Source organism: Callorhinchus milii, unplaced genomic scaffold, assembly GCF_018977255.1.
Source record: "Callorhinchus milii isolate IMCB2004 unplaced genomic scaffold, IMCB_Cmil_1.0 Scaffold1, whole genome shotgun sequence".
Taxonomy (NCBI): domain Eukaryota; kingdom Metazoa; phylum Chordata; class Chondrichthyes; order Chimaeriformes; family Callorhinchidae; genus Callorhinchus; species Callorhinchus milii.
The window spans coordinates 25,421,837-25,438,129 of record NW_024704742.1 but is presented as its reverse complement, the minus strand read 5'-3'; the positions used below and the strand labels follow the sequence as shown (position 1 = coordinate 25,438,129).

The window sequence follows — 16,293 nt, the reverse complement described above, 5'->3', positions numbered from 1 at the left end:
CAACACCCACCCCAACACCCCCCCAACACCCCCCCAACAACTCCCCAACACCCCACCCCAGCAACAAACAACAACAAGATTCCATTTATAGAGCGCCTTTCACGTCAGGAGGACGTCCCAAGGCACTGTACAGTTGGGTCAGGACCCGAGCAGGGGGGAAATGGTCAAGGTGAGGGGAGGGAGGGAGCGAGGAGGGGGTAGAGAGTCGAGAGGGGAGCTGAAGGCACGGTCAAAGAGCAACCCCCAACACCCCCCCCAACACCCCAGCACCCTGTGGAAGTTGACCCCATGTCTGCAGATGATGTCACCAAGGGGGTGCATGTAGATATTAAAGAGGAAAAGGCCAAGGACAGAGCCCTGGGGGACACCAGATGTGACAGTGTGGGGGCTGGAGGAGAAACCGTTAGAGGCAACAAAGTGCAGACGGTGAGAGAGATAGGAATCGAACCAGGCAAGAGCAGGTCCGCGAAGATTAAATTGGAGAGACGGTGTATGAGGTTGGAGTGGTCGACAGTGTCGAAGGCGGCAGAGAGGTCGAGGAGGACAAGGAGGCAGAGGGAGCCCTGATCACAGATGTTCAGAATATCATTAGTGACTTTGACCAGTGGGCAGCGCGGAAGCCAGATTGGAGGGGTTCAAAGAGGGAATGACGAAAAAGAAAGGAGCGGAGCGGGGACACGATGACTGTTCCAGGACCTTGGAGAGGAATGAGAGGTTAGAGAATGGGGCGGTAGCTGGAGAGGAGGGATGGGTCCAGGGAAGGTTTTTTCAAGATGGGGTTGATGACGGTTGTTTTTACGGGGGTGGGAACTGAACCGGTGGACAACACCCCCACCATTACCCCCAGTAACCCAACACCAGTCCCAACATCAACACCACCATCACCTCCCAGCCCCCCAACACCCCCATCATTACCTCCAGTACCCCAACACCCCACCATCACACCCAGTACCCCAACACCAGCCCCAACATCAACATCACCCCAGCCCCAGTACCCCAACACGAGCCCCAACATCAACACCACCAGAGCGCTTTAGGACATCCTCCCCATGTAAAAGGCACTATCAATTGTATAGGGTCATTAATCATTTACATAATATCTTTCATGTCGGGAGGATGTTGCAAAGCCCTTCACACAAAGGAGAGATAGTGGTGGAAGTGGGCAATATTGTGGAGCTGAGGAAAAGCCAAGTGTATGAGACTCTGGATGTAGGGCCTGGAGGATAGCTGAGGGTTGAAAAAGGATTTAAGGTTCCATATCAGTTGGGAGCACTGCAGTGGGCAAATTGCTTCAAATGAGATGTTAAACAAAAGTCCCATCTGTCAACATTAAAAGTCCCATGGCACTGTTCGAAAAGGGAGTTTCTCAATGTTCTGGCCAACAATTATCCACCCCCCACCCCAGACACAAAATAGATCATTCACTTTGTGGCTGTTTGTGAGACATTGCTGTGTACTAATTAGCTGTGGGTTTATCTAACACATGCAATCACTACACTTGACAGAAAACTTCTGCGAGGCACATTGAGATGTTTCAATGTGATATGGAGTTATATCAAATGCAAGGAATTATTTATTTAGTATTATTTTTCTAGTTCTCAGCTGAGGCCAGTTCTTAGATGGGATATCTCTGAATAATGCCGACTCTAACTTGGAATGGGAAAGAAATGAAACACTATCCTCTTTCACAAATTGAGCTTCTTATCGGCAACAATGGAGAACCATTGATAGCAGCAGAGAAATGCCCATGGGTCAGCCTCGGTAAAAGGCATGGATAGAAAACAACAATGAAAAGTGAGGACACAGAATCATGTGATATCTTTGATCAACAAGCCTTAAAATCCTTTTGTATTGACATTTCCTGAATGTAAATAGGAATTTTCTTTAGGAAGTACTTTGAGACATCCTCCGGACATGAAAGAAGCTATATCAAATGCAAAAATGATTACTTTGTGTGTATTACAATTTTGTTATAATAAGTGTTAAACTGTAATTTTTGGGTTGTGAATAATCATTTCCCACATATACTGTAAAATGAGGGCAAGACTAAATATTTTTAAGAAAATAAATGAATAGTATTAATAAATGCTGATAGTTTTTGTTTATTAAGTAACAAGTGGATATTTGAAAAAAAACAATCACTCATATGCAATCAGTAGGTAAAGTTACTATCAATAAAAACCCAGTTGTTCGATACATAAGATGCTTTCCTAAGTGATACAATCAAATCTAATCCTAACCTCCAAATAGCCATTCCCGGTAGCACAATTTGTCTCATGATTTCCTGTATTGCTGCATTAACCCACATTTCATAATCTCTCATCTTTTCGACCTCTTCATTTGTTTTGTTCAGCAATCCTTCAACATGACTCAACCGGTGTCTACTGGGGATGTGATGAAAATGACCTGGAAAGGTTGTGCAATCTGAGACATTCAAAGAGACATTGTTTAAAATTCTTACCCTTTTGCTAACGATGTAATTTCACATTTCATCAGTGTGCTTAATTTGGTGTCGTCATGTGGCCAGCTTTGTTAGTTTGGAAAGAGGGAATCAGTTTCAAAAAAATGTAATGTGGCTGGTTCTCAGTAAGATTGAGATGCAGCAAAGTGCACCTGGATTGTCTACAAAACGCTACACTTGATATGTTTGTTTCACATGCTTTTCCATCCTTTGTGGCAAATCATTAACTTTGGCTATCAGAAGACAAACAGACCAAGCAGGAATGAAAACTTCAATCTTGATAACGAGCAGGTAAAAAGACATGCTGTATATCCTTAGGTGTGCTAAAGAACTGCATATTTAGTTTTATTTAGAGATTCAAAGAATTCTTAAGGTATTATTATTGGAAAACCCAAGGTTACCAAAGAACACAGAAAAGAATATAAATTGCTAACCACGTGGCACGCCACTTGTGCAGCAATGACCCTATACCGTTCAACTCTAGGGAAACCCCAATTATGTCGCCCTACTCCCCCAGGAAGTTATTTGCAGTACAGAAAAGAAGTAAGTACTGCCATTTCGATTCCCCTTTAAAAGATCAGAGACAATGATTTCTAAGCAACTTGAACAACAGTTCACTCTTCAATTTCCTCGCCTTCAATAGCAATCAATGCTAGATTATCAAGGCAAGTGCACACCAGGCAGAGGTGGCCTTGGGTGATAAGAGGTTCATGGTCGATCCCAGTGAACAATTTGCCAAAAATAAACTTCTAGTGAGTGAATGGAACAGCTATGTGCATGGGGTTTGCAATAGATGCTTTAACTGTATAACACTTCATTTCAATTCAGTCAACTGTTCCCAAATCCCAAACAAGCAGATAGGCAGGCTAAACCTTTCATCCTATAATCCATGATCCCAAATTTCATTTCAAATTATTCAATTTTCTTATGAGAAATATAAGCCAGAAAATATCATTCAAAAATATTTCACAACAGCAATTAAATATTTTGATGATTGACTGATTGATATTCTTATACAAAACAACACCAGGGTGAGAGTCACAGAGAGAGAGAGAGGCCAGACACAGGGTGAGAGTCACACAGAGAGAGAGAGAGGCCAGACACCAGGGTGAGAGTCAGAGGAGAGAGAGGAGGGCCCAGACACCAGGTGAGAGTCAAGAGAGAGAGGAGAGGGCCCAGACACCAGGGTGAGAGTCACAGAGAGAGAGAGAGAGAGAGGCCCAGACACCAGGGGAGAGTCACAGAGAGAGAGAGAGAGGCCCAGACACCAGGGTGAGAGTCACAGAGAGAGAAGAGAGGCCCAGACACCAGGGTGAGAGTCACAAGAGAGAGAGAGAGAGAGAGGCCCAGACACCAGGGTGAGAGTCACAGAGAGGAGAGAGAGGCCCAGACACCAGGGTGAGAGTCACAGAGAGAGAGGAGAGAGGCCCAGACACCAGGGTGAGAGTCACACGAGGAGAGGGAGAGAGAGGCCAGACACCAGGGTGAGAGTCACAGAGAGAGAGAGAGAGGCCCAGACACCAGGGTGAGAGTCACAGAGAGAGAGAGAGGCCCAGACACCAGGGTGAGAGTCACAGAGAGAGAGAGAGGCCCAGACACCAGGGTGAGAGTCACAGAGAGAGAGGCCAGACCAGGTGAGAGTCACAGAGAGAGAGAGAGGCCCAGACACCAGGGTGAGAGTCACACAGAGAGAGAGAGAGGCCCAGACACCAGGGTGAGAGTCACAGAGAGAGAGAGAGGCCCAGACACCAGGGTGAGAGTCACAGAGAGAGAGAGAGGCCCAGACACCAGGGTGAGAGTCACAGAGAGAGAGAGAGGGCCCAGACACCAGGGTGAGAGTCACAGAGAGAGAGAGAGGCCCAGACACCAGGGTGAGAGTCACAGAGAGAGAGAGAGAGGCCCAGACACCAGGGTGAGAGTCACAGAGAGGAGAGAGAGGAGAGAGAGGCCCAGACACCAGGGTGAGAGTCACAGAGAGAGAGAGAGGCCCAGACACCAGGGTGAGAGTCACAGAGAGAGAGAGAGAGAGGCCCAGACACCAGGGTGAGAGTCACAGAGAGAGAGAGAGGCCCAGACACCAGGGTGAGAGTCACAGAGAGAGAGAGAGGCCCAGACACCAGGGTGAGAGTCACAGAGAGAGAGAGAGGAGGCCCAGACACCAGGGTGAGAGTCACAGAGAGAGAGAGAGGCCCAGACACCAGGGTGAGAGCACAGAGAGAGAGAGCCAGAAGAGAGAGCCAGAGAGGCCCAGACACCAGGGTGAGAGTCACAGAGAGAAAGAGAGAGAGAGAGAGAGGCCCAGACACCAGGGTGAGAGTCACAGAGAGAGAGAGAGAGGCCCAGACACCAGGGTGAGAGTCACAGAGAGAGAGAGAGGCCCAGACACCAGGGTGAGAGCCACAGAGAGAGAGAGGCCCAGACACCAGGGTGAGAGCCACAGAGAGAGAGAGGCCCAGACACCAGGGTGAGAGTCACAGAGAGAGAGAGAGGCCCAGACACCAGGGTGAGAGTCACAGAGAGAGAGAGAGAGGCCCAGACACCAGGGTGAGAGTCACAAGAGAGAGAGAGGCCCAGACACCAGGGTGAGAGGCACAGAGAGAGAGAGAGAGGCCCAGACACCAGGGTGAGAGGCACAGAGAGAGAGAGAGAGAGGCCCAGACACCAGGGTGAGAGTCACAGAGAGAGAGGGAGAGGCCCAGACACCAGGGTGAGAGTCACAGAGAGAGAGAGAGAGAGAGAGAGGCCCAGACACCAGGGTGAGAGTCACAGAGAGAGAGAGAGAGAGGCCCAGACACCAGGGTGAGAGTCACAGAGAGAGAGAGAGAGGCCCAGACACCAGGGTGAGAGCACAGAGAGAGAGGAGAGGCCCAGACACCAGGGTGAGAGTCACAGAGAGAAGAGAGGCCCAGACACCAGGGTGAGAGTCACAGAGGAGAGAGAGAGAGAGAGAGAGAGAGAGGCCAGACACCAGGGTGAGAGTCACAGAGAGAGAGGCCCAGACACCAGGGTGAGAGTCACAGAGAGAGAGGCCCAGACACCAGGGTGAGAGTCACAGAGAGAGAGAGAGGCCCAGACACCAGGGTGAGAGTCACAGAGAGAGGCCCAGACACCAGGGTGAGAGTCACAGAGAGAGAGAGAGGCCCAGACACCAGGGTGAGAGTCACAGAGAGAGAGAGAGAGAGAGGCCCAGACACCAGGGTGAGAGTCACAGAGAGAGAGGCCCAGACACCAGGGTGAGAGTCACAGAGAGAGGAGGCCCAGACACCAGGGTGAGAGTCACAGAGAGAGAGGCCCAGACACCAGGGTGAGAGCCACACAGAGAGAGAGAGAGGCCCAGACACCAGGGTGGAGTCACACAGAGAGAAGAGGCCCAGACACCAGGGTGAGAGTCACAGAGAGAGAGAGAGAGGCCCAGACACCAGGGTGAGAGGCACAGAGAGAGAGAGAGGCCCAGACACCAGGGTGAGAGTCACAGAGAGAGAGAGAGAGAGAGAGAGAGGCCCAGACACCAGGGTGAGAGTCACACAGAGAGAGAGAGGCCCAGACACCAGGGTGAGAGTCACACAGAGAGAGAGAGAGAGAGAGAGGCCCAGACACCAGGGTGAGAGTCACAGAGAGAGAGGCCCAGACACCAGGGTGAGAGTCACAGAGAGAGAGGCCCAGACACCAGGGTGAGAGTCACAGAGAGAGAGGCCCAGACACCAGGGTGAGAGGCACAGAGAGAGAGAGAGGCCCAGACACCAGGGTGAGAGTCACAGAGAGAGAGAGAGAGAGAGAGGCCCAGACACCAGGGTGAGAGTCACAGAGAGAGAGAGAGGCCCAGACACCAGGGTGAGAGGCACAGAGAGAGACAGAGAGAGAGAGGCCCAGACACCAGGGTGAGAGTCACAGAGAGAGAGAGAGAGAGGCCCAGACACCAGGGTGAGAGTCACAGAGAGAGACAGAGAGAGAGAGGCCCAGACACCAGGGTGAGAGTCACAGAGAGAGGCCCAGACACCAGGGTGAGAGTCACACAGAGAGAGAGAGAGAGAGAGGCCCAGACACCAGGGTGAGAGTCACAGAGAGAGAGAGAGAGGCCCAGACACCAGGGTGAGAGTCACAGAGAGAGAGAGAGAGAGAGGCCCAGACACCAGGGTGAGAGTCACAGAGAGAGAGAGAGAGAGAGAGAGGCCCAGACACCAGGGTGAGAGTCACAGAGAGAGACAGAGAGAGAGAGGCCCAGACACCAGGGTGAGAGTCACAGAGAGAGGCCCAGACACCAGGGTGAGAGACACAGAGAGAGAGAGAGGCCCAGACACCAGGGTGAGAGGCACAGAGAGAGAGAGAGGCCCAGACACCAGGGTGAGAGTCACAGAGACAGAAGCCCAGACACCAGGGTGAGAGACACAGAGAGAGAGAGGCCCAGACACCAGGGTGAGAGTCACAGAGAGAGAGAGAGGCCCAGACACCAGGGTGAGAGACACAGAGAGAGAGGCCCAGACACCAGGGTGAGAGTCACAGAGAGAGAGAGAGGCCCAGACACCAGGGTGAGAGTCACAGAGAGACAGAGAGAGAGAGAGAGAGGCCCAGACACCAGGGTGAGAGACACACAGAGAGAGAGAGAGAGGCCCAGACACCAGGGTGAGAGACACAGAGAGAGAGAGAGGCCCAGACACCAGGGTGAGAGGCACAGAGAGAGAGAGAGGCCCAGACACCAGGGTGAGAGTCACAGAGACAGAAGCCCAGACACCAGGGTGAGAGTCACAGAGAGAGAGGCCCAGACACCAGGGTGAGAGTCACAGAGAGAGAGAGAGGCCCAGACACCAGGGTGAGAGACACAGAGAGAGAGAGAGGCCCAGACACCAGGGTGAGAGTCACAGAGAGAGAGAGAGGCCCAGACACCAGGGTGAAAGACAGAGAGAGGTAGAGCGAAAGAGGCCCAGCTACCAGAGTGAGAAACTGGGAGAGAGAGAGGCCCTGCCAGCAGCAGAATGAGAGAGAATAAATGGAGAGAGGAGGGGGGGAGAATAGAGAGAGTGAAGAATAGAGAAAGTAAAAGAGAGGGAGAAGAATAGAGATAGTGAAAGAGGGGAGAATAGAGAGAATGAAAGAGAGGGGAGAATAGAGAGAGCGAAAGAGAGAGAGGGGTCAATAGAGGGAGTGAAAGACAGGGGAAAATAGAGAGAGAGAGAGAGGGGGGGGATTAGAGAGAGTGAAAGAAAGAGAGGGGAGAATAGAGAGAGTGAAAGAGGGAGGGGAGAATGGAGAGTGAAAGAGAGGGGAAAGTGGAGAGAGTTAAAGAGAGGGGGTAGAATAGAGGGAGAGGAGTGGGTGGGAGATTAGAGAGAGTGAAAGAAAGAGAGAGGGGAGAATAGAGAGAGTGAAAGAGAGAGGGGAGAATAGAGAGAGGGAAGAATAAAGAGAGTGAGAGAGAGGGAAGAATATTAAAAGAAGAGGAGAACAAAGAGGGGAGAGAGAATAGAGATAGAATAGTGAAAGAGAGGAGAGAGGAGAGTGAAAGAGAGAGGAGAGAGTGAAAGAGACCGGAGAGAGAAAAGAGAATGAAAGAGAGGAGAGGGTTACTAAGACGGAGAAGAGTGTTGTTTCACTTGTTTTCTTTTGGAGTTAGGAACACAAGACCGACTGAAGCCGCTGTCACAGATATCACTAGATTTTCATATTAAAAAAAATCCCTTTGTTAATGCACTGTTTAGTCAATTAAAGTACAGTTTTGTTAAGTTTGGATTTTCCATCGGCTAATCACATGGCATAAAGTGTAGTATGATTGACTTGTGCAAAAAGTATTCTGAATCTGAATCTAAGGGTTGCCGTGGCAATTAATAAGATTCCTTGCATTTGATATATACTGATAACTTTAAATGCCTTCCAAGAGCTTCTCAAAGTTTCTGTAAAGAGTAGTGATGTGTATTTGTAGGTGAAAGCGGCAGCCCGTTTGCCCACAACAAGTCCCACAACCAGTAATTAAGTGAATGAACCTTTCTTTTAATCTGGGGAGTTGTTAGCGAGGACACTGAGTCTCACTCCTTTCTCATTTTCAATAGTGTCATGGGATTATTGACCTCCACCTAAAAGGCAGACCAGGTCTTGGTTTACAGCAACAATAATGTGCATTTATATAGGGCCCTTCATGCAGGGCAAAGTCTCGAAGAGCTTTACTGTGATGGGGACTGATGCCGAGTGGAGGGAACAGGAGAAGGGTGGAAGTAACCATAGGCATTGTTGAAAAGATGGGTTTTAAGGAGGTACTTGAAGACAGATAGAGAGAGGGTGAGACGGAGTATATAACTTGGTCACTTTTAGTCCATGACTGTTTGTGGGACACTGCTGTGCGCAATTGGCTGCCGCGTTCGCCCATAAATATACAGTCAATTCACTTTACAGTATATTCTGTGAAGCGCTTTGGGACGTTTAGAAGATGTGAAAAGCATTATATCAAATGCAAGGATTATTAATATTATTGGGGGGAATTCCAGAGGTTAGGGATGTAGCATCTTAAAGCTTAATCATTTATGGTGGCAGGGACATCCAGTAAGTGAGAGTCAAGCAGAGGGAAAGCAAGAACAGAGAAGGGGGGAGGTGATCAAAGGAGGTGGTAGGGCACGAAGGGACTTATAGTTGAGGATGAGAATATTGAAATCAATCAGTAGGAAGACAGTGGAGCCTGGGTCTTCGTACTTTTCATTAGCCTACTTAAGTTTATTTCCTGGCTCAGTAAAACAGTGCTCAATTCCAGCAGCAACATTTAACTATTAAGGCAAAATAAATTATTCTAACCATGAATAGACCATATCTGTAATATTGTGGGCTGTTCTTCACGCTACAATTTCTAATCTTCAAAGGAACTTTGAAGAATTAGAAATGATAGAGCAACAAGGATAATTCTGGGATTTCAACTATGAGGAGAGACTTGCAGATCTCAACTCTCATAAAAATATTGAAGAGGGACAAGACCCAAGGCTTTAAAACAAAGAGGAGAGGTAAAGTATTTGACTGGGCCATGAGGATCAGAACTAGAGGGCATAAGTTTAAAAAGCCATAAATATGAGGACATTACACTAAACCCTGCTCCTTTTAAAACAAAAATAACAAAATAAACTGGATAAGTATTTACTTTAGCATATTATTGGAGGCTGTAAAAATAGTTTTTAATAATTATCTTTTATTTGTGATTAGATTTAGAAGATGAGGACGAGAAAAAGAAGGAGAAACCACTTCCTCGATTTAATGTGCACTCTATATTCTGGATTTTGGCTTCAGTTGGCGTGACGTACTATGTTGAATTCTTTACTGCAATAAAAACAGATTACCGAATAGAAGGGTAAATCTTTTACTTCTGATAATATGTCTTATGCATTTTTACTTTGAATGTTCCATGATGTAACATTGCAAAATTGACTTTACAGTATATTCTGTGAAGCACTTTGAGACATTTTGAAGACGTGATAAGGCGCTGTATCAAATGCAAGGATTATTATTACTTAACTGTGTTTGGTTTGGATACTCATAAGTATGGTGATGGCTTTCCGCCATTGTCAGACACCCAGCTGACCCAAAAGAAATTGATATGATGCCAATAACATCAAATGTCTCAAAGTGCTTCATAAAGTTTCTGTAAAGTGTAGTGACTATATCTTGCAACCATTTTCCACACAGCAGTGTCCCATAAACAGCCATGAAATGAATAACCAATTTTATCTGGAGGATTGTTGGCCAGGACATTAGGAGAAACTCACTTCTCTTTGTGAATAATACCATGGCATCATTAACGTCCACCTGACCTGGCAGCCACATTTCAGTTTAATGTCTTATTCGAACGTTGGCTCAGACAATGCAGCTCTTCCCCGTGCACTATGACTTCAAAGTCATGACATGGGGCTTGAACCCACAACCTTTTGACAGTGGTGAGAATATTACCAACTGAAACAGGCTGACATCTAATTCATCCTGCAGTGGTCATAGCTATTTCTCTTCTGGCCCGGTATCAACCTCCGCCACTGTTAAGCCATCTGAGACGCTACCCGTATGAAAGGCTCTATATAAGTACGCATTGTTGCTGTATTTCTTGAATTGATACTTTTCTTTTTTCCTTTAAATCAGTCGTTGGTTCCTCTTGGGTAGTTCGCTGCTCATTATCAGCTTGGTCATTGCACTCTACTGCATATTCTATCTGGAGTGGTACAGAGGGATTGGAGAATATGAGCAATATAACCCTACTCTAGTTCCTTCAGCTACAGCGTCCTTTATTGCAGCAGCAGTTTGGTAAGTTTGAACATCAGTATTTTATTATACAGTGATTTGTAAATGGAGGTCGGTTTTCCATTTAGGCTTTCAGAAGCAGTCAATAAACTGCTGTAATTTAAACAATTTGTTGTGCTTAGGTTGCATTTAAATTCTGAACATCTCTTTGTTTCTTGTTTATATTAATTACTGTAATAAGATACATAAATCTTATTATGATCATATTTCAAACTTAAGTTTGAATGAAAGATAAACTATTATTAAGGTATTATCCACCAACCACTGATATTGGAGGTTGAAATACAGTCGCTGAATGCTATATTCTACATCATATTCTAATCTTAATAATTTAAGCAGTTTTCTGCAACATTGAACCTTACCTGATTACAATAGAAAATGCTGTTGTTAATGGCTGTGCATTTTTAAAAGTAAAATACATAAAATTGCTAATAATTGTTTTTAAAAAAAAAGCTTCCACAAATAGTTTCGTTAAGTGTCAAATTGCTTATTTTGTTCAAGGTTTCAATGTTTCCTTGATTCTGTTTGCTTTTCTGTCTTCCATCAGACAGAATAATAAAATAGTAGTAATAATAATCCTTGCAATTGATATAGTGCCTTATTTTGACTGTCTCAAAACGCTGCACACGGGTCTTGTAAAGTGTAGTGACTGTTCCGTATGTTAGAGGAAAAAAGAGGTTTCAGAATAAAAATTTAAAAAAAACTTAGTGCATCCAATTATTTTCTAATTTTTCTCCCGACTGCTTCTGCACCTCTTCACCAGCTTCCTCATACTGGGGTATGGTTTCAGGGCATTGGTTGCCATCTAATACCCCACTGAAGTGTCCATTGTTCATGTGTGAACCTCAGCAGTGAGTGTCGGTAAGCCACTCGACTGGAATCATCCTCGCCAATCCTGCTCTATGTATGTGTGTATGTGTGTGTGTATATAGATAGATGGATAGACAGACAGACCGACAGACAGATAGATAGATAATGAGGGATTATAAAGCATAGGAATTTAGGAAAACAGGATTTCAGACCATCTTGCCTGTTCCAACTGTTGGAACATCTTGGCAATTCTATTAATCCTAATAATAATAATAATCCTTGCATTTGATACAGCGCTTTTCACGTCTTCTAGACATCTCAAAGCACTTCACAGAATATACTGTAAAGTGAATTGACTATTTTTGTGGGTAAAACGCGGAAGCCAATTGCGCACAGCAGCGTCCCACAAATAGTCGTGGATTGAAGTGACCAATTTATTGTTTTTTTTTCTTGAGGGATTATTATCAGGCGTGTGGAGTAAGGAAACTTGCCCAAGGATTCGCCCTGCCAGGAATCGAACCCGGTCTCTCGCTTGCGAGGCGAGTGCTCTAACCACTGAGCTATAGGACTCCACAATGTCTTTCCTCATACCCTCTAATACCTGTACTGCCCAAGTATCTGCTAATCGTTCTCTTAAACATTCCTGCTGATTCAGCCTCTGTGGCTTTCTGGGCAGAACATTCCACTTTTTATTTGCATAGAAGTAAATAAGAAAAGAAAGTGCACAGAAAGTAGGAATATAACGTAGCTTCTCCCGTATAAACCATGTTGAAAAGGTTGAAAATATACTTCTCTTTTTCCACTGCTTTTCCTCTCTAAAGAAATGCAACATTTTCAGTCTCTCTTTCCTACACTCTTCCCATAAACTGATATTAGAGGATCAGTTTCACAGGGAAGAATTGTGGATCAGCAATTTATGATTTGCATTAGGAAAAGTTGGGTCATTGGGAAGATAAGTGTAGACTTGATACTGTTTCATGGGATTCACAATTGAATGGAGTAGAGAAGTACCAAAGGTCTGAAATGTTGGGTATCCTTTTCGAAAAACTGAATAAAAATTAGGAATAATCATTCCCTCCTCCCCAATTACTTATAACTTGGGGAAGTACTCTTTACACTTCTACACGTGTTTAGTACTTTACATTAATTTCCTGTTGACATTAAAGGCTTTTATTTCCACTTTGATTTGAGATCTGATTATTTTACCAACAGTGTACCTTTTTTGAGTAATTTGTAGACTAAATTTCCCATTTCTACTCTGAGTGCACCAGACTAATTACTTTGGATGTTTTATTCTTCTTTTGCTAGAGAATAACTGATCTTTTTCCTGCATTAAACTTAAGTAATTTGAGATTTTGTTTTGTTGCTGAGTGAGGTTGAGAGGTTGGCAACCTTTGACCTGCCAAAGAAATAAACGCTTGTGTATAAATAAAGCTATTGTGTACTCAGTTCTTGTTTTGTCATCCTCTCAAGTGATCTTCTATGGCGAGACCAAATACATCAAAACAATTTCCTCCATTCATGACTCTGTTATATAACTCCCATTTGTTAATTATTTTGTCTGAAATGTATGAATTGTTCAGAATATATTGTTTATTATCTATAAACATAGACAGGACAAAGAACGAAAAGTTAATTATAATTCTCAAGAACATTTGATTTGTAAAAGAGCACTCTTGGTGAGACTCCATTTATTACAATTTTGATGTGTTGTCAATGCTATAAAATTATGAATGCTTTAATATTTTTAGTTTTCAGCTGCAATAGCATGGTAATTTCTACATGGATAGTAATTTGAACATAAAACTTTTCTCTTGTTTTAAACTAAACCTTTTGAAATAATTTGTTTAGCTATATGTACCAAGCTTAAGTCGGACATAGATCACAGGAGTGCCTTTCTATTTTTACATTTAAAAAGTTTTTAAATTTTAATTTAAAAATGTAATTTCTATTTTTCTATTCAAGAAGTTTTTTTTCCCTGTCCAGAGGAATATGTGATTTTCCCCTTTTATGCTTAAAATTTTTATATACAAAAAAAAGGGGTGTGGGCCAGTGTGGGCTCATTGGGATAAATAGCCTCATTCTTTATTGTAATTTCAAAGATTCCAATGTTCAATTTCAAGTATTGGCTAGAAAATTATTTTCATGCTCCAAGTCTTGATGCTTTAAAATTTCAATCAACTGCAGGAAGGTATTGCCAATAAATGGCTGGTGACTTCCATTGACCATGGGTAGCACCAGAATTTCCAAGGTAGAAACAAGGTAGCTTAAAAACTAGATCAAAATTGAATCTGCTTTATCAGCCTGGCTCAATTGATAAGGCGCTATATCAACTGCAACCATTATTATTAAATTTTCTTTTGTAGATGCTGAAATATTTGCCTAATGAATATCAGGAGATGAAACTAGTGTTTTGTTCCAATATCTCAACAATAGTTTTTCTGTCTTGAGAACACTAATATTCTCACTTATGAAATAGACTTTGTATCAAATTATGTGGATAATGTTAGCAAAACTAGAACAACTAGAGCATTAGGTAATAAATTAATGAATGCAACCTCTTTTTTACAGCTTTAACATTGCACTGTGGCCTATTTGGTCTTTCTTTACACCTTTCATCCTTTTCACCCAATTTATGGGTGTTGTAATGTTTGTATCGGTCCTGGGATGATAACCTAAGGTAAATTCACAAAATATATATTATTTTTGCAATTGTTATGACTATAATTGTACATGCTCATATCTTGCCCTCAATACATTTGCAACCCTCATCCATGCTTTTGTCACCTCACAACTAGATTTGCTGGCCCTTCTACATCTACCCTATGCAAAGTCAGTCATACGCAGAACAGAAGGGGGTTTCTCCTGATATTATGACCAACAGTCCCCTAGATAAAATTAGTCATTCACTTCATGGCTATTTTTTGGCTTATTGCTGCACTCAAATTGGCTTCGACATAATGCACAGTTGACAGTAGATACTGTGGAGAGCTTTGATATGTCTTTCTGACATGAAAGATGCTATATCAAATACAGGTTATTATTTTTAACTCTACAGTACATATCCCCCCTCCTACACAAAAGGCTCCCTTTACCCACATCATTACCAAGCTCTGCCGGCTCCTGGTCGCTCATTGAATCGACTTCAAGATCAATGTCCTAATTTTCAATTTCCTTCCTGCTCTTGCCCACCTTGTTCCCTTGGCCCCTCCAACTTAGGCCGACTGTTCATTACTCAGTCCCATCATCTCAACATCTGTTGCTGAATTTTCAGTCACGATTACAATTTTCCTTTACTCAGCATCCTCAATTTCCCATCTCAACCTATTCAGTTGCCACATTGTTTGTGTAAAACACTTAAGACTTTGTCCTGTGAATGGTGCTATGTAAGTACACAATGTGGTTGTTTATTTTGTTAAGGACTTTCTAATAATATTTTGATTTTTGTACATTTCAGAATTCATCTTGATATTTGCTGTAAATAAGCTTTTCTTTCAACTTCTGGCAGTTGTCTCCCAAATGATTGAAGCTAATCAAATCCAGAGCTTTAGTGCCAGCGACATTGACTTTGAGTTTTACAAATGTTGGAACAGTATATTGTCATGAGAACCTATCTGGTTTACTGTGCTCTACCTAATGAAATAAAGCTTCACAGCTCTGCATGATTCTGCCAACAAGACAACACAACAATATAATAAAGAACTTCACAAAATCTATATGTAAAACACCATTAAATGTGCCAAAAAACACCAATTTCAGACTCCAAAGCAATAGCTTTACATTCACATTTTTAGGCCATTGTATGCAACACACAAACAGACAGGCCAATTTGAAGGAGATGTGGTAGTTGGGACCTAGATTTCCACTTATGATTCCTCCTAGTCTGTTGATCTGTGCAGAGCTCTGGGGCATCATTATGGGGAGGAAAACACTCACATTGTGCTCTTCACATCTTTTTATGACTGGTTACAAAGCAGCAGAAGCCTGGGAGGAAGTTACTTGCCTAGCTTTCTCAGTCAGGGTTGATTCATGTTTTGAGGAGATATTCTGAAGGATCGTATTTGGAGCAATTAAATAAACTTTTACCTTTGGTTTCTGTATGTCTGAATGAACTGAACAGGATGTGCTTGAAATTTCTACTTAAAATGGATAAATGTGACCTTTTCTTTAGCCTAAAATGGTATGTGGGCCCTTAGATAGTATATAAAATGCATATGACTGCCATATATTTTGAACTAAATTGTAATAGACTTTTAAATTTATATAGTACTTTTATGGAATACTAATTGGTTTAACCACAAACTGTTTTCATTTCTTATTACAACAGAATACAAGTTATAAGAAATAAAACTGAAATTATCTGAAGATTTGAATTAATGCAAAAACTACCTGTGATTTAAATCCTACACAACATTGTATATCTGTTTGTATTTATTGTTTTGTATGGTCTCCCAGCAAAATATGTGGGAAAATAAATGTCCTGATATGTCAAATAAAATTAATCTATCACTGCTTTGACTGGTTTTTGAACATATGTGAATACATTAACTCAATAAAGATGATAATGTTGATTTATATTCCTCCATCAGAAGAGATGATGGATTCCCCCTTTACTGCACATAAGTCAGCCAGCAGAGAAAGGGGACTTTCATCTAATCCATTTGGGCTGCAGCCAAAGCCTGGAATCTAGAGGCATCAGAGCAGTGCTTAACCCACTGTGAAATCCAGTGCTTCAGGGCTTGCCACACTTAATCCAAGCAATATGT

At 43.5% G+C, this 16,293-nt stretch overlaps 1 protein-coding gene across 1 annotated transcript; it reads left to right on the top strand.

The window, feature by feature from the left end:
* Nucleotides 1-1,637: 1,637 nt before the first annotated feature.
* Nucleotides 1,638-16,040, top strand: tmem128 (transmembrane protein 128). The gene is made up of 6 exons (XM_042340490.1): nucleotides 1,638-1,751; nucleotides 3,609-3,648; nucleotides 9,635-9,779; nucleotides 10,559-10,720; nucleotides 14,099-14,207; nucleotides 14,985-16,040. The coding sequence occupies exons 1-5, from the start codon at nucleotides 1,638-1,640 to the stop codon at nucleotides 14,196-14,198; spliced, it is 561 nt and encodes a 186-aa protein (XP_042196424.1). The 3' UTR covers nucleotides 14,199-14,207; nucleotides 14,985-16,040.
* Nucleotides 16,041-16,293: the final 253 nt, after the last annotated feature.

What these genes read in the sequence shown, in the direction of transcription:
- tmem128 (XM_042340490.1), top strand. Translation starts at nt 1,638, where the DNA reads ATGCCGACTCTAACTTGGAATGGGAAAGAAATGAAACACTATCCTCTT. An exon ending in CAGCAGAGAAATGCCCATGG is followed by an intron (nt 1,752 to 3,608) that starts GTCAGCCTCGGT and finishes CCCAGACACCAG; the next exon opens with GTGAGAGTCAAGAGAGAGAG. An exon ending in GAGAGGGCCCAGACACCAGG is followed by an intron (nt 3,649 to 9,634) that starts GTGAGAGTCACA and finishes ATTTGTGATTAG; the next exon opens with ATTTAGAAGATGAGGACGAG.